Raw genomic sequence first — 24,888 nt, 5'->3', positions numbered from 1 at the left:
TAGTCTTGCTCATGGGGTGTGATGCATGCTTGTGCACACGTGTGTGTGTGCATGCAGCCTTTTTGGGGGGCTGTGATGGGTGTGTAGACTTGCTTGAGAGCTGTGATAATGCGTGGGTGGGTGGGCATAGTCTTGCTCGGGGCTGTGATGGGTGTGTGCATGTGTGTGTAGCCTTGTTCAGGGGCTTTGACAAGTGTGTGTGTGTGTGTGTGTAGCCTTATTCGGGGGCAATGACGGGTGCCTGTGTGGAGATTTGCTCCAAGGGCACGATGGGTGTGTGCGTGCATGCAGCCTTGCTTGGCTGTGAGGGGTGTGTGTGTGTGTAGTCTGTTTCGGGGCAATGACGAGCGTGTGTGCGCATATAGCCTTGCTCGGGAGGCTGTGACGGTGATGTGTGTGTAGCCTTGCTCGGGGGTTGTAACGCGTGGGTGTGTGAGTCTTGCTTGGGATGTGATGGGTGTGTTTGTGTGCGCGTGTGGGGGGGCTGTGACACGTGTGGCACGTGTGTGTGTGTCCCTGTTGGCGGCCCTGACGCGTGTGGCCGGCAGTGCTGGGCGGCGGCGGCGGGCTGGCCAGGGCTGGGAGGCGGCCGAAGGACGAGCCTGGCGCTGAGGCGGAGGAGGAAGGGGTCGGGCTGGGCCGGGCCGCGCCTCTGTGACCCGGAAGCAGCAGGCGGCGCGTCGCCCAGCCGCCATGGAGCGGGCTGGCGCAGCGGTGAGCTGCAACCTTCCCCGGCACCCACCCCGCGCCCCCTGCCCGGCGCCGTACGGGGCGGAGGGCCCCCCGCTCGGGGCGCAGGGCGGCTCCCTAGGCAGGGCCTGGCCGCGCCGCGGCGGGCTGTACGGAAGGCCCGGCTGCAGGGGGCGCTCCGCGCCCAGCTGGTGCCAGCGGCTGCCCGGTCGGCATTAAGGGCCGACAGAGGCTGGGTCAGGGGCGAGGAAGCCCCCCGGCTCGAGGACTCTGGTGGTGGGGAGAGTGCCAATGATACCACCGCCCCTCTCCCCACGGCTACAGCGCCAAACCCCGCGCCACCTAATGGGGCCTGGACCCTCAGCCCCAGGCAGTCAGACACCCCCCACCCCCGCTGCCCCAGAGCTAGATCAAGGCTGGGCCAAGTTATTGCTGCACTGCCACATTGGGACCAGCCCCTCCCTCCAAGCATTGCCCTGGATGTTGGATCCAGGCCAGGGCCAGACTTGGCACTACCCCTCCGGCTCGGCTCGTGGGGCGGAAAGGCTGGGCATCCATCCCGGCGCTAGGTGGCTGCTTCCCAGATTGCACAAAAGCCAGAGGGGCTCTTCTGATTTCATGTTAATGAGCAAACATGTTTTGTTTTTCACCAGGAGTGTCAGAGTCACAGCCACGGCCCCCACTGTCCTCACATACACAACTGGCACAGCATCCACTCAGATAAAGAGATAACAAAGCCACCAGAAGCAGCTCCGCTGGTAGAGGACTATAGTACCTGTGATATTGTCAAAGCTACTCAGTAAGTCCAGAAAATAGTGACATCTGTGAAGGCTGTTCAGATTTATTTTTTTATTTCTTCACAAAGAAAAACGTTTTAAAGCTGCTGAAGACTTGACTGGTTTTTTTTATTCCATCTTACAAAATAAAGACTGAAAGGTAACCCTATAAATATGATAGGTAGTGGTTTGTTTGTTTTTTTTAAGTTGCAAACAAGATGCAGATAGCTGGCACTTACCCAGGTTGGTTTCACTAGTGGTAAAACTGATGGATCACCTAAGTTAAGATGGCTTAACTAAGTTTCCATTTAACCTAATGCCCATCCTTACCCAAGAAAAACTTTCACTAAATCCAATAGGGAATTTTGCTTGGATAAGAGCTGTTGGATTAGGACTTCTGTGACCTTTTTTTTAGAAAGCATCACTTACTCAAAAAGAGAGAATACAAATAGGAGAGAAGTATGAAAGAAATCATCCATAACTGAAATATTTTTTCCTACTTGAGGTACGGCATATTGGAGCGGTGCAAGGAATTGGTAGAAGCAGGGTTTGATGTCCGACAACCAGACAAAGAAAATGTGACTCTTCTTCACTGGGCAGCAATAAACAACAGACTGGATCTTGTAAAGTAAGTTATGTTGTTTTTGTGAATATAAAACCTGTGTATGAGGGGTTAAAGTGAAGGGCAAACTTTTTTTTTCTGCACCTTCATTTTCACTTTTATTAACATTTTGCAGAACAAAGTGAAAACAAACTTTACTGTTTGGGAACAAAAGTATAGAGTTACACTGACCTTCCTACATTCAGTGTACTTAGGTTATATCTCTGCATGAGTATACTACTACTTTTTACATTTTTTAAATGAGAATTCATGCAGTACATGAGATCCAGTGTGGTTCTGACCACAGATTGTAATTACAACAAAAATGGCCATGGCCAGCTTTTTAAATAACAGTATCTTCAGAGAAATTCCATCTACAATATCCTACTTTCTTGGACTTCAAGGTACTTCCCTGGAGTAGCAAGGAAAGAAAGGGTACCATATCTCTCTAAACATTAAATCAAACAGTAGTGTGCAGCTTTGAATATGGATTTCATATCTTGTGTACTAATCCTGCTGAATCTGTGGGACTGGAGGGTATTAGCAGTCTCGTACGTTGAGTGGGATTTGAATATTTATGTCTGTCCTTTTGGTATTGCAAAGTACCTGATGTTGCAGGTGGACTGCAATTGAGTTTAGTTGAGGCTCTGCACAAGTGTAGGAATCTGCTCATATGAAACGTAGTCTCGCTTAGTAAATATATTTAGCAAGTCCATATTCTTTACAGAAGAATGGACAAAGACAAGTTCAATAATTGTTTCCATGGAAGCAGATTTATAATTTGGAGAGCTAGTTAGATTAGAACTGAATTTGCATGACATGCAAATGTCACTACTTTAATTCTTAACACTAGAAATGCTTTAGTAGTTACCATATTTTTTAATTCAGCACCTTCTCAAAATTGTATTGTTATAGTAAAATATTCTTAACTATGCATCTTCCATGTGAAAGTATCTTTATAACAAACAAAGTAATTACCAGAACAGTCAGTCTTTTCTTTATTTTTTTCTCTCTCTCTCATTTGTCTTATTTTATTGCCATTATACAGGTTTTATATTTCCAAAGGTTCAGTAGTGGATCAGCTAGGTGGAGATTTAAATTCTACTCCTCTTCATTGGGCCATTAGGTAAGGTGCTACTAAAAGTTAATTTGTTGGTGCATTTTTGTATAGATGCTAGCAGCCCTAATGCCTATGAAATCTTAAATTTAGTTAGTATTTATATTTGTTTTATGAAGATACGAAGAGGATGGTAGCTTTCATGTGTATGTTTGTCCTCAACTCTGCCCTCCCAAATAGGAATCTGGTTTAAATTCTCAAACTGAAATTTTCCATAGATGCAACAAGCATGTTAATGACATTGCAATATTAATTATTTTTTAAAAACGGAGATATACAGATCATTGAATGAAACAGTGGAGGTTTATTTATTTATTTTACAAAGATAACAGTAGAAATTAAAATGCTGGTTCCTATACCTCCAGAAAAGTAAATTCTTAGGAGACATTTCAGGCCTCTCCCCAAAAGTTAATTTTGTTCCTTAGTTAAGTGTACTTTTAGAATATAGTCAAAGTTAAAATGATTAAGGTTCACTTTGTGAACCTCAAGCTCACTCCGAGGTTTTCCAAGTTATTTGATGGTTAATCATTTCAAAGATGATTTTAATATAAATTTATAAAAAATGTATTCATAACCATCTGTAGTCCTCACATATTAAAGGTTTCTAACAACGATTTCGTATCTCTTTACAGACAAGGTCACTTATCTATGGTCATACTGTTGTTAAAATGTGGAGCAGATCCCAGCCTCATTGATGGAGAAGGATTCAGTAGCGTTCATTTAGCAGTGCTCTTTCAGCATATGCCTATAATAGCTTATCTCATATCGAAAGGGCAGGTAAGTTTTCTATTTACTGTGCACACTGCACATCCGCATGTGGTGTGTGTGCACATGTAGATACAGAAGAGCAAAAAAGAAAAGCAGAAACAGGACACAATCGAGCAGAAACTGTGGTAGGACATGCTGCTACACATGTATATATTTATGTAGCTGATGTCTATGTTATCTTGTTTTTAAATGAAAATGTCAAGCTGGCCTTGAATAAGTTATGTCCTACTTTCAGCTGCTTAATAAGTTTGTTTGTTTGTTTTAAATCTTCCTGTTTATATCTGTTGAAATCAAAGACATTAAATAATCCTGCACAGCCTTGTGCAGTTCTGTAGTACTACATAAATTATACTTGGTCTTTAAAAACTCAGTTACTGAAAATATAACTTGGCATCACATGTTAATTTAAGAATGAAATACTGTATTCCAGGGGTGGGCAAAATGGTGGATCTAGCTGGTAGCCAGACTCTATTTCCAAGCAGGCCTGCCTGCATGGCTAGGGCAGTACTGGCAGGGCAGAGCTGCTTCCGGAGCCCAGGTGGCATCCTATGGCAGTGACAGCGTGGTCCAGAGCGAGGGCAGAGCTGCGATCCACTGCCTACATGCCCCTGGCCGAGGCATGCAGGCTGCAGATCTCAACTCCACCCTGGCTCTGAACTCCTCACTGTCATGGCTGCAGATCCCAGCCAGGCTCCAGAGCAGCTCTGCACCCTACCATATGCCCTGCTAGCAGGGAGAGGAGGACTTGGGGAGTAGTCTATAGCCACACCAAAATTCCCCATAGCCACCCCTCCCAGCAGTGCTACCACTGCTGCCCACCCCACACAAGTTGCGGTAGCTGAGCCTGCTCCGCTCCACCCACAGCACAGCACCCCCACCAGGAAGAGGTTGACACTGCTGCTGCCTGCCAGTGCTGCTGGGGCCAGTTTCCTCCTAAATGGAACCCCTGGCCCTGCACTATCAAGGCACAGCTGCTACTGGGGTCTCCATGAAAAGCAGCCCCAGCTACACAGGCAGGGGCCACTGGGAAATTGGGTCCACTATTGACTGGATCTGACCCATGGGCTGGACTTTGCCCGCCCCTGCTGTATTCTAACTTAAGCAAGTATTGATCATTAGTGAAAGTTTTTAACTTGGGAATGTCAAACATATGGGCTGGATCCAGCCACTGGAGCTCCGCCATCCAGCTCCCAGTGCTGCCTCTGGTCAGACCCACACAGGTCACAGCATGTCTGTGATGCAGGGCCCAACCACAGGGCAAGTTGAGTCATAAATGCTCCCTGCACCCCCACCCCAACATACCTGAACAGGAGACAGCAGATCCTGGAGCTGCTGAAATGGGCATTGCAAGCGCATGGCACCTGCTCTGGCAGCTCCAAGTCTCTGTTGCATGTGGTACCTGTTCCAGCTAGTCTGAGACCCACATGCAGGGTCCTGCTCCCTGCACAGCCTCTGTTCCCCCTACCCCAGCCTCTGCTTCATACCATTCATTTGGCTCATGAGCCTAAATGAGTTTGATACCTCTGTTAAAAATGGTTCAACTGAGCCTCTGTCTTTCAGTATTTTTCAAAGCCATATATTCAGTCATTATCTGTGGCATGCTCAATTTAAGGGCAACCGCAAGACTGTAGAATATGTGCCAAGTAGAACTCTTTTTTGATAACTACCATATTTACTTGAATCTAAGACAACCCCCCCAATAATTAGATTCTGTACATGGAAAATGTATAAATTTGTTATAAGTTTCCAAGTATAAAGTCTAATTATTGGGGGGGTTGTCTTTAATCTACTCCCTAATCCTAGGCAGGGAGCAAAAGTATGGGGTGTGGGAAGGTCAAGCTTGCCCCTTACATGTGCCTGCCCCCCTACCACCTCTGCAGCCTTGGGCCCACCCTTCCCCCTTTGCTTTTGCTCCTGCCTCTCCCCGCCCCAGCCTTGCTCCATGCCAGGAGGATCCATCTCTGTTTTAGCTTCAGGCCTCCAGCCCAGCCCCCATAGCAACTGTGCAGGCTGTATGCTACTACTAAGGGGCTGGACTGGGGCTGTACTCAGTGCCCCAGGATGCAGCATGACTGGAGCATGCCAGCACACAGTAAAGGTAAAGGGAAAAGAGAGAGGGGCAGGCAAGGGAGCAAAGGCTGCAGGGGGGAGATGGTGGGGTGCAGAGTGGTGGGGTGGGGGTAGGAATGCAGGCAGTGACTGTGGCTACAGCTCCAATCCCAGGTGGGGGCTGGCTGCTGTGGCTCAGGGTCCATGTGCCCTTCCCTGCTGTCATACTCGATTACAAGAAGAGGGGCTTCCTCCACCCCGCTCCACCCAGTTAAACAGTGGGGGAAGGGAACCTCATATTAGAGTCAAATAAATATAGTGTATACCAATGAGCTTAGCAGTGATACCTTGACTGCCTGGGAAACTTAGATTGTCAGCCTGAAAGTATGTTGTTACTTTGACTCACCCTTAATAATATTATTTATCTGAATAAAAACATGCATGTAGGTCACAGCTTGCATTATCAGGGTCTTTGTCTTCTCAAAAAATGCTTTGTTTTAAGATTTTAATATCTAATGAATATATTCACACTATCCTAGAGCCCATTATAATAGAATAATAATTATAACCTCTAAAGTATAGCTGTAGATAGTGTATGTCAAAAACATAAGTACAAAGCTTTTCCCATTTAGTTCATTGAGGTAAAAAATTCCCTTGGACTCAGTCTGTGTTGTAATGTAATTACGTATGTGAAATAAAATCACATGTAGTGGGAAGTAGTAGTTTTAGTTGACCCACCTGTATATGTGGAGGAAGAAGTAAGACTTTCTAATTAACAGCAGTATCTGGAAAGACTAAAGGACTAAATCAAGACTGTTCTTTTAAATCAGGGCTGTCCAAGTTCTAAGCCCTGTGGGGCCACATCCCCAGGGGTTGCTTGCTGCATAGGTGATACCAGGTGTGCCATGTAAACGCTCCCATAGCTGCAAGCACGATCCTGATCCTTCCTTCCCCACCCCACTCTGCACCCCCCTGCTGCAGTGCACAGCCCCACCTGAGTGTCGCCCCAGACTGACCCTCAGGTCCTCATACTGCTGTAGTGCTTCACCTCCTGGGGCAAAGGCAGAAATATAGCAGCAATGGGAGGAGGGCGGAGCCTCGGTGCTCAGGCTGCCATTGCAACTGAAGTGATGGAGGGAGCCATGGCTGGGTAAGATATTAACTCCTCTCGTGCAGCTTAAGGACCATCAGTTGGACAACCTTGTCTTAAATTATCCCTGTTGGAATCTATCGGCATGTGCTGAAGGGAACTAGGAAAGGGTGGAGAGATTCCTTCTAACCAGAGTGGTAGATTCTCAGCTCATGTAAATTGATCTCACTTCTAACTCTCCTAGGGTTATTTCCACCATCCAAGAATCTGACAGGATATCTTTATTTCCTGAACCCTTGAGTAATCGGAATATATCTTTTCATGCCTAGAGTGTAGATTCAACAGATGTCAACGGACAGACGCCTCTTATGCTATCAGCATTCAAAATAATTGGGTAAGTGTCAGGTATAAATAAATTAAAATAATTATCAGCCTGTCTGCATCCATGTAAGGAATGGGGCTAATTTTCATGAAAATGTATCTTTAAAATAACAAGTAAATGTGCCAGTTTTAGTACATCTGCAGATGCCATATTTCACAGATTAATGAGTGAGGTTGGTTGTAGTAAATAAGGAAGGAACCAGTTCCCTTCTGTAGGGAAAGTACTAGGTATTGGTGTGAGTGCATTGATGCTGCAGCCAGCTGGTTTTCAGATACTAATAGCAGCTTTAAGCTGTCTGCATGAACCCCAGTAAGTAACATGGGGTTAGAGAAAAGAAAAACCAGAACCTTACTGCACAGTCCATAAGGTACAATTATAAACTACACTCATAACTCATTAGCTTACCAACAGTGAGGCAGCACAATATACAGAAATAAGTGTTGAGCAGTTCTAAACTCAAATCTTGGTTCTGCTGTTGACCGAGTATGTGCTGTTGAGCAGCCTCACCAGGCTCTCTCTCTCCACCCATCTATAAAATGATGATGGAAACATGATGATGCTGTTGTGTTGTTCAGTTTTTTAAAGATTTTTTTTGGGGGGGGGAAATATATATCTTTAAGTTCCCTTTTTTCCAATTGATTTGTAACTTGTGTTTGTTTTTCTCCTAGACCAGAACCTACTAGATTTCTTCTAAAGTTTAATCCTTCTCTCAATGCTGTAGACAAAGTCCAGAAGAATACTGCATTGCATTGGGCAGTTATAGCAGGAAATATTGATGCTGTAGATTTGCTCTTAGAGGCTGGATCTAGCATAGACATCAAAAATGTCAAGGTACAGTTTTAATTTTTCACATTACACTTTGTTCTATGTGGTGCAGTCATGGGAAATAAATTCTAAGGCTTTGTCCTCTGCTGTTGAAGGCCATTAAAATGTTGATGTCCTTTTTAATAGAAGGAGGAATGGCATAAAAATCAGTATTGGCATTCTTGCTTAGTTTTTCTAGAATTGAGATGGAAACTTCTTGTGTTACAGTTTGGATACACACATTTTTGCTGTGTTACTTCAGTGAGTATCCATGTATTTTTACTGCAGGCAGGCCTGCAGGATTAGGATTTCTGCCTTTGTTTCCCTTTTGATCATTTGTGGAAGATGTTACCTATTGTACAGGAGTGCTGTCGAGGTTAAGTAATTAGGCCAGTATTTTCAAGTGTGGTTAGTAGTTTCTGTATACTTAGTGAGACCCTTAAAGGGACTTGGCTTCAGGAAGTTCTGAACATCTTTATGTGAACTTGTGACATGCCTGACCCTGGGGGACAGGAGCAGTGCCCTTAACAGCTGGGCTAGCCTGCCCCACTCCAGTTTCTCTATACCACCACTAGATGTCTTTCCTGCCACACCTGGATGAAATAAATAGTCCTGTAGGAGGCATCCAGAGCCCTGGAGTGGTATTTTTACTGTGCTGCCTTGATTCAAGCCTACTTTATTAATATTTAAAAATTTTAGTGGGCCTAACTAATCTGAGCTACTGGTGTTAAACTGGCCCAACTGATGTTAAATTGCCTTAGGGTTTTAATTGCAGCCTCCCCCATACCTGCAGCCATAAGCCATGTCTCATGGGTGTCAATCTGCTGTAATCTTAGAGCTGCCTGGCTCAATAGGTCTCATCTGTCTAGGTATCAGCCCTTTGGGTTTGGCCTGTTTGCTTTGGTTTCAGCCCAGGCCCCCTTATTCTGGCCTTGGATCCTCAGCAGCAGCTGCCCTGCTGTGGCTTTAAACCACAACTTAAGTTCTATCTAGGCCCCCTGGCCCCACATGGTCAACACGTTTCTACTGTCTAGTGGGCTCTTGCCAAGCTAACGTCTCCCTCTCTGGCCTTCTGGCCTTAAAGGGGTTAAACCCTCTTGGACTCTCGGCCTCCCCAGCCCTCACAATGCCCATTCTCTTCTCTCTGGCTTCCTGGCCTCACTGTGCCCTCCCAGTGCTCACTCCTGTACTGCTGTCCCTCTAGCTTTAGGATGGGACAAAACCTCTTCATGCTTTAAGGCACTTGCAACACAGCCTCCTAGCCTCCCCTCAGAGAGGCTCCCAGTCTTCCAGTTGTTACTAACCTGACCACAAGGAAAAAAAAAAGCACAGCTCAGCCAAGTACTCACAAAACAGAGAACTATACAAAAGCAGATCATCCACATTCTAGGTCAATTCAGAAATTGAAAGAGACTTTTTCACCCTTGCATGCCGGGACTCACTTTACCTTGACTCCACACACTACAGCAGCCTGCCAAGGAATGCCTTATCCTTCCCTAGCCAGGGCTAGGGTGACCCTATTGACCTGAGGGCTAGCCTCTTGTACAAGTAAATCCCTCTCCTTTTAGCTAGCCAGTCCTATTGCTTGGCCTGAGCATAGGGATTTCAGTTAGTTCCTTCAGTCCTGCCAGCTGGCCTGGAGACTCTGCTTAGGTTCAGTTCACCTGTGACAGGGCTGCTGGTGATTGCAGGTGCTCTGTCTTTCTTTCCCTCTTTGCTGTTTGCCTCCTGGGGGCTTTTTTCTGTTGGCATTCTTGTCCAGCTTCCCTACTGTACTTCCTTTCTCTGAATAATTATCCTCTCGGGCCACAAAGATACTACTTTTAAGGGCCTTTGCAAGTTTGTTCTCCCAGTAACAGAGCAAGGGTCCCCTGTTACAAAACCCAATCCCTTCAAGATGTCCCAGGATGGAGACCAGAAATCACTAGTCACTTCTGAAAATCTTGGTCATAATGCTTGTTAAAATTAGCATTGACATGTATGCTTTGCAACATTTACTAAACTTACACTTCAAGACTGAATATTTGTGCTTGTTATGTGGTTATTAAGATCTGTAGATCAAGCTATTTCATCTTTCATTATCACATGAGAGTCCTAGAATACTGTCCTTTTTATACTTTACTTACCTGGCCTTTTCTGTTTGGCACTGTCATACTTTGTACATCTGACTTTGCCAGAACTTTAAGTTATAGTATTTCTTTGGAGACTGTGTGTAGCTTCTCATTCAGATTTGTTAGCACTGACAACTAATATGTACAGCAAGCAGAATCTCTGTGATTGACGTAGTTATGTTGTACTTCTGTAATAATATTGGCAAACCAAATCAGCTCTAAAATAAATACATTTATATATTCTAATTTATGTATTCATAAATTATTCTTTTCTTTGCTTCTCTTTTCTAAAGACAGTTATTTAAATACACATGTATTAAGAAAAATAATATTGTTTTTTCTTTAAGGGAGACACACCACTTGACCTTGCTCATCAGACTCAGAATCACTTAATTATTCATATGCTAACTCAAGAAGAAAAAATGAGAACCAGAAAAAAGTCCAGATTACTCAGGACATTAGAAAAATATGAGGTATAGTCATATGGAACTGATTCGTGATATACAGATAACAGCGGATATTTTTTAATATATGGGTCTGATGCTGGACATATGTTAGGCACTGAGGCCTAAGTTTTTAAATGACAAGTGCTTGTTGAGTGGGTTTTAGCAATCTAGCATTCAGCAAGAGTCCTTGAAGAAGTCAGACTTTCCTATTCCGTTGGTGTGTCTACATGTTCATTAATGCGCTTTTCCTAATGCATATTAAATTTTGTACCTCCAATGTGAGGTACTAAATAAATTCGCATTAGGTTACCCTAATGTGCAGTACTGAAAGTGCGCATTTTTAAAGTGACGCTTAATGTGAAGTAGGCTATTTTACTGTGCATTAGTGTAATTGCACAGTTTTTTATGTGACAATGTAATGCACAGTAAAATAGGCTGCTGCACATTAAATCACACATGTAGATGTTCCCCCTGGGAACATAAGGCTGCTTTTAAGAAGCCTTACTTAGTAGTGTTGGTCACTTCCTTGTCTGAATACTTGTATAATGGTTCTGCACTTGATTTCTAATAAGACTTGTTCTCTAAGACTTGTTGTGCCAGTATGTAAATATTTTTCAGATAAACAGATTTACATAGCAAGTGAATGTTGGACTTTATGGAGTCAGGCTCGGCTGCCTATACATGTGTTCGGGGGTGGGGACAGTTTTAATTAGAGCAGTCCCCAGACAGCCACTCTAATTAACATGGCTCATCATCATGTGTATTAAGGCCCTGTGCATTTCAAAACAGCCATGGGATGCGTTATCTAAAGCTCATTCAACAAGGTTTGGATAAAGCAAGCATTTTAAAATGCGCAAGGATTTAATACATGTGATGGTGAGGCGATGTTGGAGCGTTCTAATTAGAATGCAGGGCAGACTCAATTAATAGTCTGCTCTGACACGTTTTAATTAGAAGGCGAACAAGCACATCTATAGGCACCTTTATTTTTAGTGAGCTGCTGAACTAAAAGAAGTGAACTGCTTCTGTAGACTTAAATCACTGCACACTGAAGAAAACTCAAATGATTTTGTACAGTCTTTATTCAGTTTCTGTAAAAATGGTTTCAAAAGTTTGCATTCACATTTCACTGAAATGAATAGTGTGGAGTTAAATTTTGTTGAAATTCTGTTATCTTTCTTCAAGGAAGATTTTTGGTCATTTTTCACTGATGTGGTTGGTAAGGAGCTGGAGAGATCCTTTTTATTTGTTTTATGTGTAGCTGGTATTCATAAGAAAAATAGTACAGTCACATTTCTGGTAATATACAGTTATTTTAAGAGACACCACTGGACGTAGTAATGTAATTCAGCTGATGAACAGTTTACTTAAGAAGTTAAAAGTTGTCTATTTCCTAATACTGTTCCTGATTGTTTAAGAAAGAGATTGCTGTTAGAAACTTTGATACAAAATGCAGTGCTATTGCATTGTCAAAATATGGTGGTTATCTCCTCAGAGAATTGTTTTTCCACCTTAGATCTCACAATAATTTGTTGAAATTATTTTTGTTTTACATGGTTTGGCATTTTATTTAATACAGTATGTTATATACATTATTACTACAATAATCACCTTTGATAGGTATTCCTGATGTTGGTGTCTTGCTTGACATTGATGTGGGCTGTAGGATATATCCTGGACTTAAATTCTGATTCATGGCTTTTGAAAGGAAGTCTGCTTGTCGTTCTGTTTTTGGCGATGATTCTGTTTGTAAGGTTTGTGCATTTACCTTTTCTGTGCCTGTATTTATTTTGCAAATGTTTTTGTATATATCTTGTATAGTATTCTTTTGAGAGCGCCTCACAGGCTCATGTTTAGCTTTTAAGTTAACTGGTTAAAAATAACTAATTTCCTTATGTTTCTCGAAATCCTTTATCAGAATGATTATAGAAGTTAAGAAAGGTATACCTTTCAAAACACTGTTTACCATAAATGTTACAGAAAAAGTCTTTAAATATATTTAAATTAAAGCAGAACATTTTAATTACATTAAAATTAAAATACTATTGAGGATCTGATCTACCACAGGCTGAGTTCTTCCTTCATGATGCCTACCTCATCTGCTGGTATTTTTGGACATGCAAATTAGCTTAACTTTTCCCCCCCCCATGCTTTCAGACCCCCAATAGAAGATCCCTCAGAACTCCTTCCACAGCACCAGTCAAAATTATTTTCCAGCCTATAGTTCACTTGCCTTATAGCTACTGTTTGTTGAAATGATGCTAGTACTGCCCTTGTGTACAATCTGTATTTTCTTGACATAATAAAAATAACCAACCTAATTTTGACATCACATATTAGAATGGAAGAGCCTGCCATCACAAAACATCATTGCGGTTATGTACCAGTGTGCTTGGCCACAGTATCTTTTCGAGCTGCAGTTTCAAATTCATTTTAAATGGAAGCTCAGTGGGTGTCTGTACACAAGAGCAGAGGCTGTTCCTGTGCTGTCATTGCAGTGCATTGGAGAATTACCGTGCTCCAGTGCATGGCAATTACCGTGCTCCAGCAGCCTCCCATATCTCATGTATCAGTGTCCCTGCGCTTCAAAATGGCAGCAGGGACACTTGAATTAAGCCTCATTCAACGAGCTATAGTTCAAGTGTCCCTGCCACCATTTTGAAGTGCAGGAACATTGATATATGAGAAACTGTGGTGCTTTAATTAGAGCAGCTGTTGGAGGCACTCTACGCCGCCCCCCTCCTCCCCCCCCCCTTCCTCCCCCATGCCACGGAGCATGTGAGGAAGTGCCCAGTATGTGCCTGAGTCAAGTTTTTTTAATGATTTTTCAGTACCTTGGAAGAGAATTGTATATTATCATTAGAAAAATATATTTTCCTATAATAGAAGCATACCTTTTAATATTGTCTTTCAGGCACTTCCTGGGGTTCAAGAACCTAAAACACTTACCAGCAATATTTATGCTAAGTTCCATATTTTGGATGTCCACAACCTGGTTTGTCTTGTTCTTGCCTGATATCCTTTATGCAAAGAGAAGTAAAATGATTTCCTGTGAAATGTCAAATGAAACAGGTGAGAAGCAAGGATATTTTTGGGGGGGATGATATCTTACTGGACCAGCTGCGTGATCAAGAGAGATCTTAGACTAGCTTTTATGCACAAAGTACTCTTCTTTGGGTGACCTTTTCTTAGGAATACACTATGCCTTGAGGAGGTGACCTAAAGAAGAGTACTTTGTGCTCAAACGCTTATCTAAAATCTCTCCCAACCTTGCTGTTGGCCCTGAAAAGATATCACCCCTCTCCAAAATATCCTTGCCCCTCACATGTTGCCTGGACCATTATGGCTACAACTTCACTCCAACACGCACAAGTAAAATAAGCATAAGGTTTTTGAAGGACTGTGCCTAGGAGTTATCCTTGGGAAATTCATGGGATGGATAACAAGCAAATGTCAGCAGGATCAGTGCTTAACCTTTCCTATTCTGGTCATGTTGAGTAGTGGCAGGCACAGGTTTAAGCATTTCACTGTATCAGGGCTGAAACAAGAATATAGTACATTCAAAAATGTGTTCAAACCTATCCCAGTCATGCCATTGGTCCAATACATTCTTGACTCTAAAAATAAAAATGTGTAATGCTTCCTGCTCCTGAAATGAGGTTAATTCAACAAATAACATGCTGTGGTTGTAGCTTTTTAAAAAACGGGAAGGTTTCCTGTCTTCATGTATGTTTAAGATTGAGGTGCATGTCCTGTGTTGTACACTAACTACAGACTTCTCCTTAATGATACTTCAGTGCTTTGAGAAGGCAGTGGATTGATTGACGAGTGTAAACTAATATACACATGTTGTTGCACTCATTTGCCCGTCTGCTGCTTTGTTGCTACAGAGGACTTTACTTTTTCATTGTATAAACAGATCCTTCAAAAAAGAAGGTGTTAGGGAGATATTTGTAATTGAAAATAATTTTTGTATTAAAGAAGCATTGAAGTATTCCTACACTAAGCAGCATTTCATTTTCAATTACTTCATCCCTTAAGTGGCATTTTCTTTTGTACTGTTTCTAATGAGATCTCCTTAATACAGTTATCAGGATTAATTTCTGTGAATTGCTTGGAGATATTCCATTTGGGAGTTCATGCATATATTTGTTTCAATCATAAGTCAATTATTTGTTACTGCAGTGTGTAAATGTGGAGTTTAAGGTTTTGGTTTCATTTAAAAAATAGATCTTTCAGTAGTTTATAAAATATCACTGAGCTCCTTTTTTGTTTCCAGACTGAAAAAAATTAAGACCTTGAACTGGGCAGTTTTTTTTCCATGGTTTAGAAACTTTGAACAAAACGAACTCAAGAAACCCCAAGTTTTCCTTGAAAAAATATGGGCAAGTAGGTCATTACCTTTTTTTTTCTCCCCACTTTACTATGTTTGCACATATTTCCTTTCTGGAACTGCCCATAGACTTCGTCCACAAACCAAAAATTCAGTCACATGTTTACTGAACCTTTACTATGCATTTTATAAAAGCCCAGTTAGTCCATAGATTTGCTCCCTGAGATCTTCAAAACAGCAGAAATGCATGCACAGTATTACCAGTATTCATAGAGAAAGGTACTATCATACTGGTTTATAATAAAAATAAAGGTTCCTGCAATTTCAACATAACTACACTTGGTATGAGATACAGATAAGATGACATTTGGAATACACAGAACTGATATTTGGTCATTTGATTTTAGTTATAGATTATGTCAGTTATTTGCAGTTTACAAAAAAAAAGGCTCTTGAAGTATAAGTATTAAATGATTCTGAAATACTGAAAGATTCCAGTCCTAACTTAGTTTGTTTTCATATGCTGTTTTTTTGTTTCTTGTTTTTTTTCAAACTGTTAACAAATGCTTACAATACCAGAGTATAAAAAGTTTGTACTAATTGTGTAAGTATTATTCTGATAGATGTCAGGCTTTATATACAAGAAAATAGTGCAGTGAATACCTATATGTAAGCAATACTGTACCTTCACCCTGTATACCTGTCTATATATGTTGTATAATCTTATATTTACCTAATAATATTACTATTATTTTAGTCAGCCACTGGGGAGAAAAACATACCAAATTATACTAGAGGTTTATATTGTCCAGGATCAGAACTGGGAATTGAGAACTTTGATCCTGAAGTAAACGTATGTCTACTGATGATAAAAAGATACATCTCTAGAACTGTATTGAGCACAATAGCTACGTGGAATACAAAGAGTATACTACTATTAAGAATAAAATCCATCCGTTTTTCATTCAGTATCATAGTTTGTAAAACTACAGTTAAGTAATGCAAGTTTGAAGTTATATTAATAATTTTTTATAATACTTGATACAAAAAGTATATTCCTTAACTTGAATTCTACATTTAGTAGGCACAGTTTTTCAGTGGTTTTTTGTCCTCAGCATACTTGGTTTTCTCTATTACTTCTACAAAACTTGGAAAACTGATCCTGGATTCATAAAGGCTTCAGAAGAAGAAAGAAAAAAGGTATTTTTACCTTCACAAAAATACTACATAATGCAATGCATTTTTGCTCATTTATCCTTTCTTTTTTTGTTCAAAAACAGTCAACAGTGATATGTTTTTACTCTAACTCCTTATAATCATTTTAACTTTTAGTACCTGAAATTGCAACTCATGCTTGTCCATACACTGTAAATTTTCAGTTGTTGCTTTTTAGAACTCTTCTCCCTATTTTATTCTCATGTATGTTGTCTGTGTAAAAGTTGAGAGAGCCAAATTGTATACAAGCCTGCCTACTGTAAAATATCATTGAACTTGTCTGTGGTAAAAATTAGCATAGAATTTGGTCCGCCAACCATGATTAATTGTGTCATGTGGCATTGTTTGCAATATTGTTATGCATGTTTATGCATCTACTCATAATGCTTGGGTGACTTGAGGTTCTGGTTATCATGCAGTATTGTGATTTCCTATTGTATGTTTTGGAAAACTGGGAAAAGTATTAGGGCAGCCTTACTAAATTGTATTTAGAGTAGGAGGTGGGCACCAATTAACAGGGAACTTCTAACTTTTCCCTTAATGATCACTCATGTTAATTGCATGGGCTGCCATATAAATTATTACCTGTCCAGAAGTACCTCTGATTGTGTGAGCGGTACTTCATGGAAAATGAGTATACTTACTCCATGTGTACGATATGAACTATTTGTATGATTTTGAACTATATTATATGATTTGAATTATTGTGGACATGACACTCCACACTCCCCTTCCCCCTCCCCCCCACAAAAAAAAAGGAGAGAGAGAGAAAGAAAGACAGCATGTTGCATGGATGGGAGTGTATTTTAGAAGACTACATAGATCTCTGTCTGTTGTTCCTTTCTATGAACCTGTCCCCTATCAAATGTAAGAAGCAAGCAAACATTAAAGTTCTGGCGGCATATTTTCAATAACAAAGTTGTTTGGTGCTTAGAAATACTTTTCAATGTTTTTATTAACAGACTAACCATCCTTATGCCCCTGAAAAATCATTAGATAAATGCAATTGTAAAATAACTTGTCTTTCAGAGTATTGTTACTCTTGCAGAAGCTGGCTGCTTGGACTTCAGAACATTTTGCACATCATGTCTTGTAAGTGAAGCTTTGATGATTTATTTTTAATAAAAGCTAGATTTTGTTGCATGTTTAAGTTCTGCTTCTTTTTCATACACCCTGTATTATGTGCCTAATTTCCTGAAGTCTACATGTGCCCTCCGCACCATTACCTTTACTATGTGACTTCAATATTACCTCTCATGAACGAGGGCTGCAGGGTCTGGGTCCTTAACCTTAATTACAAGTCTTGTAAACTGATGTAGATAGATCTATTTTTGTGTGTGTTGTGGGTTTTTTGGTTTTGTTTTTTCTTAAAGCATAACTGTGTCCTTTATGTAATGTTGCAAAACTTATTCTATGATGAGAGATAATTTCATCTTTTTCTTTTCTTTTTTTTTTTTTAAAGGAGCCAGAAATTTAGAGTGACAGTGAATGTTTCTGTGTTTTCTGTATGTTATTGTATTTTTCTCTTGTACCCTTACCTAGATAAAAAAGCCTTTGAGATCCATGCATTGTCTTACTTGCAACGCATGTGTAGCTAGATATGACCAGCATTGTCTATGGACTGGCCAATGTGTAGGTGAGTTTGTTTTAACACACTTGGAAAATATACCTTGCATAGAAAGAACTGCAGGATGTTTGTTAAGCACCTATAGAATATGTAATGTCACAATTTAGTTATCATCTGCAGTTGAAGCACGAAGAGGTTTGGTCCCCCTGAGGACTGTATACTGTCCTTCTTTGAAGGATACTCTGAAATGAAGTCACCGAGGGAGCTTAGAGTTTTCTGAGCTCACAAGGGTCTCCAAACACTATAATTAATGGGGAACCACACTGGCTAGAACTGTTACAAATAGTATTGCTATGAAGGATATCCTTTAAAGCCATGATTTTACTTACAAATGGGAAATTTTAATACTTAAAATTTTGCTCTGGGGTGTCTACAAGATATTTATAAGACTGAATTAATTCTGATGTAAAGTTTCAAAGAAGTGAACATTTTTTATAATAATCATTTAAAGAAAATAATTATATTAGTTACAAAGCCCAAAATGCAGTCTGTGTGTTTTCACATGTATGCTCATAATGCTGCAGAACAGAAAAAGTAGTAGTAGTGCAGGTTAACTATCATACCAAGGAGATTATTATGAGCTAGAACAGAAGCGAGGATATATAACTGATTTTCACCAAGTTAAAAGAACTGTGTTTGCTTATGTCAAACTCCAAGTAGTAGATCCAGTCCTCATCAACAATATCATACACAGTTTCAATTACTTAATTAGGGTGACTAGCTTAAGCAAGTTGAGAAAAATGTTAAAGCAGATTTGTCAGATATACTGAGGATAGTGAATCTAACACTTGATGTTCATGGTATTTCTATCCCTGTTAAGTTTGGGGAAAATACTAATGCTGGTAAGACACAGAATGAAAGTCTTTTTTTTTTTGTCTCAAACAGGTGTTGGAAACCATTATTATTTCATCCTGTTTCTATTTTTCCTGACTATGGTAGGCACCTGGATGTTATATGGAACCCTTCTCTGTATGTATTTATGCATTTTATTTTTATTGTAATTTTCAAGGACTTGTTACATTTTCTGTATTCTCTAGCATTTCATATCTAGCAGTTATAGTTATTTTATGCTTTGGTCTTAATCTTGGTTATATAAGAGCAATCACTGCAACTTTGCCAAAAATACTAGTACATCTGAGACCACAATCAGCCTCTTGATTGAATGTATATCTACTATTAATTGTAAGCCAAAAATGGCATGCTTCAAAAGTATTGCTTTAGAAATCCTTGTTTTGTTTTTCTAAATGTGACCTCAGAAAGAAGTGTAGAGGTTTTACTAGACTCAAAATTTGAAAGCCAAAGGGGAAAAGAATGAGTGTACATAGATTCTAGTGGATTAGATGCGCTCTTTGTTTGCAGCGGAAAATGTGGTCATAAGTATACTACTAGAAAGATTTTATTGATCTTGCAGTTAATTGGAAATGTCTGTGTTAAAGACTCATACCAAGACTGTTTTTAAAAGTTTAGTAATAACATGGAAGAGGGGACAGATCAATTACTTTAAACTGGTGCTCTCAAAAAATGTCACGTGTCTACTGTCTGACACATCGCAGCATAGCCTGATTTATGATGATCCTGATCTATAATAAACCCCTTTTAACAACCCCAACAGCAAGAACTGCTTTTATTTCATTGTTTTGACACAGCAAATTGCCTAATTCTACTCCAGTGATCAACCTCTTTTAACAAACTTTTTTCCAGTCCCATAGGGACTCATAATAGTGAGATTGCACTGTAGTTTGGGATTTGATTGATATTGTTCACTGCTTCAGTTTAGAGTTTGTATATCAAACATTTCGTAATTCAGCTCCTTTGCACTTCGAAGTGCTACTGTGATTAGATGGTATTTCTTAGTGCAGAAAGCCCTTATAAAGTGATTTTTTGAGGATGAATCAATACTAATATTAATTTAAAACAAAAGTCAGAACAAAAAAATTTACCTTTGTTATGTTCTGTCTGTCTGATATTTATATTGATATGAGTATTTTAACATTAAGTGAAGTAAGTGTAAGAAATGGGGCATTATCTTGAACTCATATCCTGCATTTTGCTTTATTTTAGATCTTTTTATTTAAAAAAAATAATATGATCCAACTTTACCTCTTTGACCTAAGTGAAACATTACTTGACTGTTTGGCACTGGTGACATTGTTGTTGATGTTTATTCCTTTGGATTTATAATCCAAACAAAAAGGTGACTGTCACAAACTGGGGTACCTTTTTGAAGTCACAAATAACGATTAAACAAAATGTTAAGAAAAAATTCTCCAGTGAAGTAGTATTGCCTTTCAGTAACTTGATACCATTTTACAAAAGGCTCTAAAATATTCCCAGTCCATGAATTAAAAATACACAATATAAATAACAACACGAGTCTACTTAACCCTTTCTGTCAGACAAATCTTTGTCCTCTGTTCTAAATATATTAATCGCACAAAAACTCCAGCTTACGTATGTTTTTAGGTCAGATTGGCTCTGTAGCAGGTATTTTGCATAAGTGGACCACACCACTATAATGTGTGTGAATAATGTGTCTACACAGTGTGAGATAAATAGAGGTGCACCGATACATCAGTCCAATATCAGATCAGCGCCAAAATAAAGAAAACTGTCTATATTGGAAATCGGCCTGATGTGGCTGATAATTTGGCTGAAAAATATCCCGTGCATGCAAGCAGCTTCAACGCAGTGTGTAGGCAGTGAGGAGCACAGCCGGCAGCGTGGAGAGCTGCGTGCAGCTGGTAAGTCTGTTGTGATGTAAGGGGAGGGGCCTGAAGGACAGATCAAGGTCCCCATGGTGAAGAGGGTATGGGGCTGGGGCAGGGGTAGGTGCTGCCCAGCTGGGGGGGAGGGGGCATGGGATGGAGCTGCAGCTCCTTTGGGGGGTGTGGGGGGAGGTGGTTCCTGCCGCTGTGCTCAACTCGTTCGGCAGCTCATCCACTCATCCAGCAGCTCCCACAGCAGCAAGAGCCCCTCCACCCCCTGGATGAGCTGCAGCTCAATCCTGCACCCTGCCCCACCCCAACTGGGCAGCACCTGCCCCAACAGCACTCCCTCTCTCACTGCAGGGGCCTTGATCTGCTCCCCCACGCCCCTTCCCTCCCCACTTCCCTTCCCTTCCACCACAACAGGCTTACCAGCTGCATGCAGCTGTATTGGAAATCAGATTGGTATTGGCCAATATTCCTCAAAAATTGGCTATCGGTATCAGCCCCAAAAATCTGTATCAGTGCACCCCTAGTAATAAACCCATTAATTTCCTGTAATTTCTAATTTTAGATGTAATTTGTTAAATGGGTAGGATTGCATTAATGTCCGTTAATGATTCCATGCAGTCAAACACATATGTATTGGTTTTGTAACTGCTACAAATCTTGTCTCTAGAGCGTTTATGTAAGACTGCATGGTATATCATTCCTTACTCTGTTATTAGATAGTATTTATTAGTATTTCATAATAAATATATTTTAATACAGTTTAATACATTAATCTTCAATATACTAACTTTACTTATTCTTAGACTGGTCAGAACATTGTGCAACAACTTACCAGCAAGATGGAGCTTGGACTTACTTCACACAGATAGTATCTTGTTCTCCGTGGGTTTTGTACATCTTTGCACTAGTGTGTTCTCATACTTCATGGGCTTCGTTGTTACTAATCATTCAGCTTTATCAGGTACCTTTTTGTTTTGTTTTATGTGCTTTTTTTGAGGGTTTTCAAATCTGTTTTTTTCCTGGAGGACTTTCCAAGAACTCCCTTGGCCTATCAGTGCCAATGATGTGCAACTTAAATCCCAGGGCAGTACCCTTGGTTTCATTGGTATTTTTGCAGCTGTCCTTTATATATGCAAGTTAGAAGTGATTCTCCAAAACAAACTTTTTATTGTTGAATACAGCTGGAAATAGTAACAATTTTAGCTGGAGGGGGAAGCACATTTGTTATGGGAAAATATTAAGAAATAAAGACTTTATAGACGGAAAGTACGTAAGTGAGATAACTGGTGCCATTGTCTGAAAGTATTTATATGATTGATTATTCTGCCCAGGGTATAATGAATGCTAAACTGAAAACTATGCTACAGCAGAGCAGTGCATCATTAATCCACATTAAGTCTCATTATAAAAATAAAAAATGTGTGACTGTGGCAAACTGCATTTTTCCAAGGTAACTTAGCTACACGTACAGAATTGTTTCAAGATGGTACTTCTCATCTAAAGTAAACATTTATTTACCAATTTCAAGAGAATTAGGATCATTTAGTTAGGTATGAAAGCAATTCATTGGGCCAATACATTTTTTACAGTCTTTGGTTTTGTCAGAAGTCCCACTGATTTTTCTCTGTTTGTTTCAAAATTAATGTGGATTCAATATTTTTGACGTGGTAAAAATCAGAGTAACGGCTAGAATACTTGTAATCAACTCCCTGTTTTTTCACGTGATACATTGTTCACATGTTACCTACTGACTTTTACCACTGTTTATTGAAATTGCCCAGCCTGACATAATGGTGTGTGTAACTTACCATATAAGATTATAGAACAGAAAAAGCAGTAAACAAGTATAGGCAATAATGCATTACATTTCACATTATGTGATTTGACATAGGAAGTGACAAATGCTGTTGTGGAGATTTAAAAGTTAGGGCTAAAACTAACGTATTTGGCCAATGTATTTTAACACGTTGTCAGTATACCAGGGGATGACGGCTTCAGTATTTGTAATGATACTTTCCTTCTCGCTGGGTGCGTCTGCATGTGCCCCTATGGCACAATTGTTACTGCACCATCATAAGGTACTTCCTTTTGGAAAAACTAAATGCCAGCTCAGTAGCCACCCGTACTGCGCTGTCTCCATGGTGCACAGTTATTTTTAGCTGCTACGTTGCCGTAGCAACGTGTTATACCGAGGAAGCACATCCCTACAGTGACGTAGCTGTGACGTCATGGTTTTTGCCTGCCAACGCTATGTTGTCTTAGCATCACATGTAAATGTGCCCACTGTATTCTATGAAAGAATCCGTGACCTTGACCTGTGTGTTGACCTTTGTATCTGCAAATGGCTCGGTATAGAGAACAAGGATGATTTCTCAGTGTTGGCATTAATAGTTCCAACTCCTTGGTTCCTATCAGAGTCGTTATGGCATATTTAAATATAAGTTTATATTTTGTAAGTAAGTCTTACAGTATAGTTTTGTGGTTTGATAAATATGAAAAATCCAATGTGAAATTAGTATCTTTTAAGATCTCTAGTATTTTGACTGCAGTTTCATCATTCAATATTATATTTTTCTTCCCTTTCCTAAGATTGTATTTCTGGGCTTGACCTCATATGAGCGAATAAACCTCATAGTACAGAGCAAGTCATCTAAACAGCCTTTTTCACTCAGGAGAACTCCATACAAGTAAGTATTTTTGGTAGGAAGATATTTTAAGGAAATGGGATGAATCTGCATGCATTGGCCCATGGTGAAAAGAAGATTTGCTAGGTGTTTGCTAAACATGTCTATTACATGACTTAGACAACTAGGATGGAATTTGACCAGCTGACTGACTTTCCTTCAGGGATTTTTCCCCACTCGTAAAGGGTAAAGCAGCACCATGGATGTTCTGACTATCACCAGGACTAGGCAAAAATATTGGAAATCAGGAAAACATATTGAACTCTAGGGTATGGTATATGGTAAAAATATACTTTCTCTTTTTGTGGAATGTTTGTAGCCCATATTACACCTAAGCATAGAAGAGGATTCTATTCAACACTAATATTTTTAATTAGTGAATAGTGACATAATTGCACCTAGCATAAGAGATGAGGAATTCAGGATTTCTATTCTAACAGAAATGCTTGTGGCCAAATTCTCTGTTCTATTAAGTAACTGATATATGTACACACACTGAATAGATAAGGGGAAATATTTTTATTTTTCTGGGTCTTTGTGCTTAAAATGCTTTTTCTTTAGTGCATTTAACCTATTTACTTTGTCTTCCTTTTCATTATTATTAATCGGTATGTCTCTCTTATTTCCAGTCAAGGATGTTTCCAGAATATTGCCGATTTTTTTCAGTGCAGGGGCTTTGGTATATTCAAGCCCAGTGCAGTTGACTGGACTAAGCAATATACTCTGAGTCATCCAGCAAAAGGTAAAAACATCCATTCTGTCTGAAGAAAAGCAGCATGAAATTCTTGAGCTAAGCTGAAAGCTAAATAAAGCTGGATATTGTGTTTTGTTTACAAGTTCTTCTGAAATTTTCTTGCCTTAATTTTTCATAATGTTTCTACTGCTTACATAGTAAAAGTTTTATGTGCATAAACTACAGCAAAATAGATATGAAATAATTGCTGTGATTTTCAGATGAAACAATTTTAAATTTCCTACAACTGAGATGGCATTAAATACATATTTTACCAAAATAGGTTTTTATACAGCAACCCAAAAATTTTATGCAATACCTTTTGCTTCATTATGCAGACTGCTTCCATAAAAGATGCTTTTTTATAATTAAGGGAAATAAAATATTTTAATATTATTGAATTGGCTATTACAAAAAGGTTTAAAAGCACTGAAATCCTTTTAGAATTTTTGATAGCTTGTCTTTATATTGTATAAAGTAAACAGTAAATCTAAACACTGTTTTTGTACAGATTTAACATTTAATAAATTAGAGCATTTGTGCTTTCAAGTGTATTTTCTGGTTTTTTTTCCCCCAGCATTCATGGGAAATGTAAAATTTATACACTTAAAAAATCATTAAACATAACTGCAGCAAAAGGATAATGTGCTCTTAACTCTGAACAAGAAGAGATTAGTTTAATATGCACTTGCATGGACCACTGTTTAATGAAAATGGACACCTCAAGTAACCAAAATATAATGGT

The 24,888-nt window shown here is 39.8% G+C and overlaps 1 protein-coding gene across 1 annotated transcript; it reads left to right on the top strand.

Moving 5' to 3' along the window:
• Positions 1-611: 611 nt before the first annotated feature.
• ZDHHC13 (zinc finger DHHC-type palmitoyltransferase 13) lies at positions 612-24,692 on the top strand. Its single transcript, XM_059722732.1, has 17 exons — positions 612-714; positions 1,344-1,489; positions 1,972-2,094; positions 3,116-3,193; positions 3,817-3,961; positions 7,421-7,485; positions 8,142-8,304; positions 10,736-10,861; positions 12,455-12,588; positions 13,749-13,851; positions 16,245-16,367; positions 17,412-17,474; positions 17,925-18,018; positions 18,895-18,978; positions 21,530-21,687; positions 23,316-23,413; positions 24,040-24,692. The coding sequence occupies exons 1-17, from the start codon at positions 694-696 to the stop codon at positions 24,173-24,175; spliced, it is 1,860 nt and encodes a 619-aa protein (XP_059578715.1). The 5' UTR covers positions 612-693; the 3' UTR covers positions 24,176-24,692.
• The last annotated feature ends 196 nt before the right edge of the window (positions 24,693-24,888 follow it).

This window comes from Alligator mississippiensis, chromosome 2, assembly GCF_030867095.1.
Source record: "Alligator mississippiensis isolate rAllMis1 chromosome 2, rAllMis1, whole genome shotgun sequence".
Taxonomy (NCBI): domain Eukaryota; kingdom Metazoa; phylum Chordata; order Crocodylia; family Alligatoridae; genus Alligator; species Alligator mississippiensis.
This window is presented reverse-complemented; position numbering and strand designations above follow the sequence as displayed.

What these genes read in the sequence shown, in the direction of transcription:
- ZDHHC13 (XM_059722732.1), top strand. Translation starts at nt 694, where the DNA reads ATGGAGCGGGCTGGCGCAGCG. An exon ending in TCAGCATTCAAAATAATTGG is followed by an intron (nt 7,486 to 8,141) that starts GTAAGTGTCAGG and finishes TTTTTCTCCTAG; the next exon opens with ACCAGAACCTACTAGATTTC. An exon ending in CTCAGGAGAACTCCATACAA is followed by an intron (nt 23,414 to 24,039) that starts GTAAGTATTTTT and finishes TCTTATTTCCAG; the next exon opens with TCAAGGATGTTTCCAGAATA.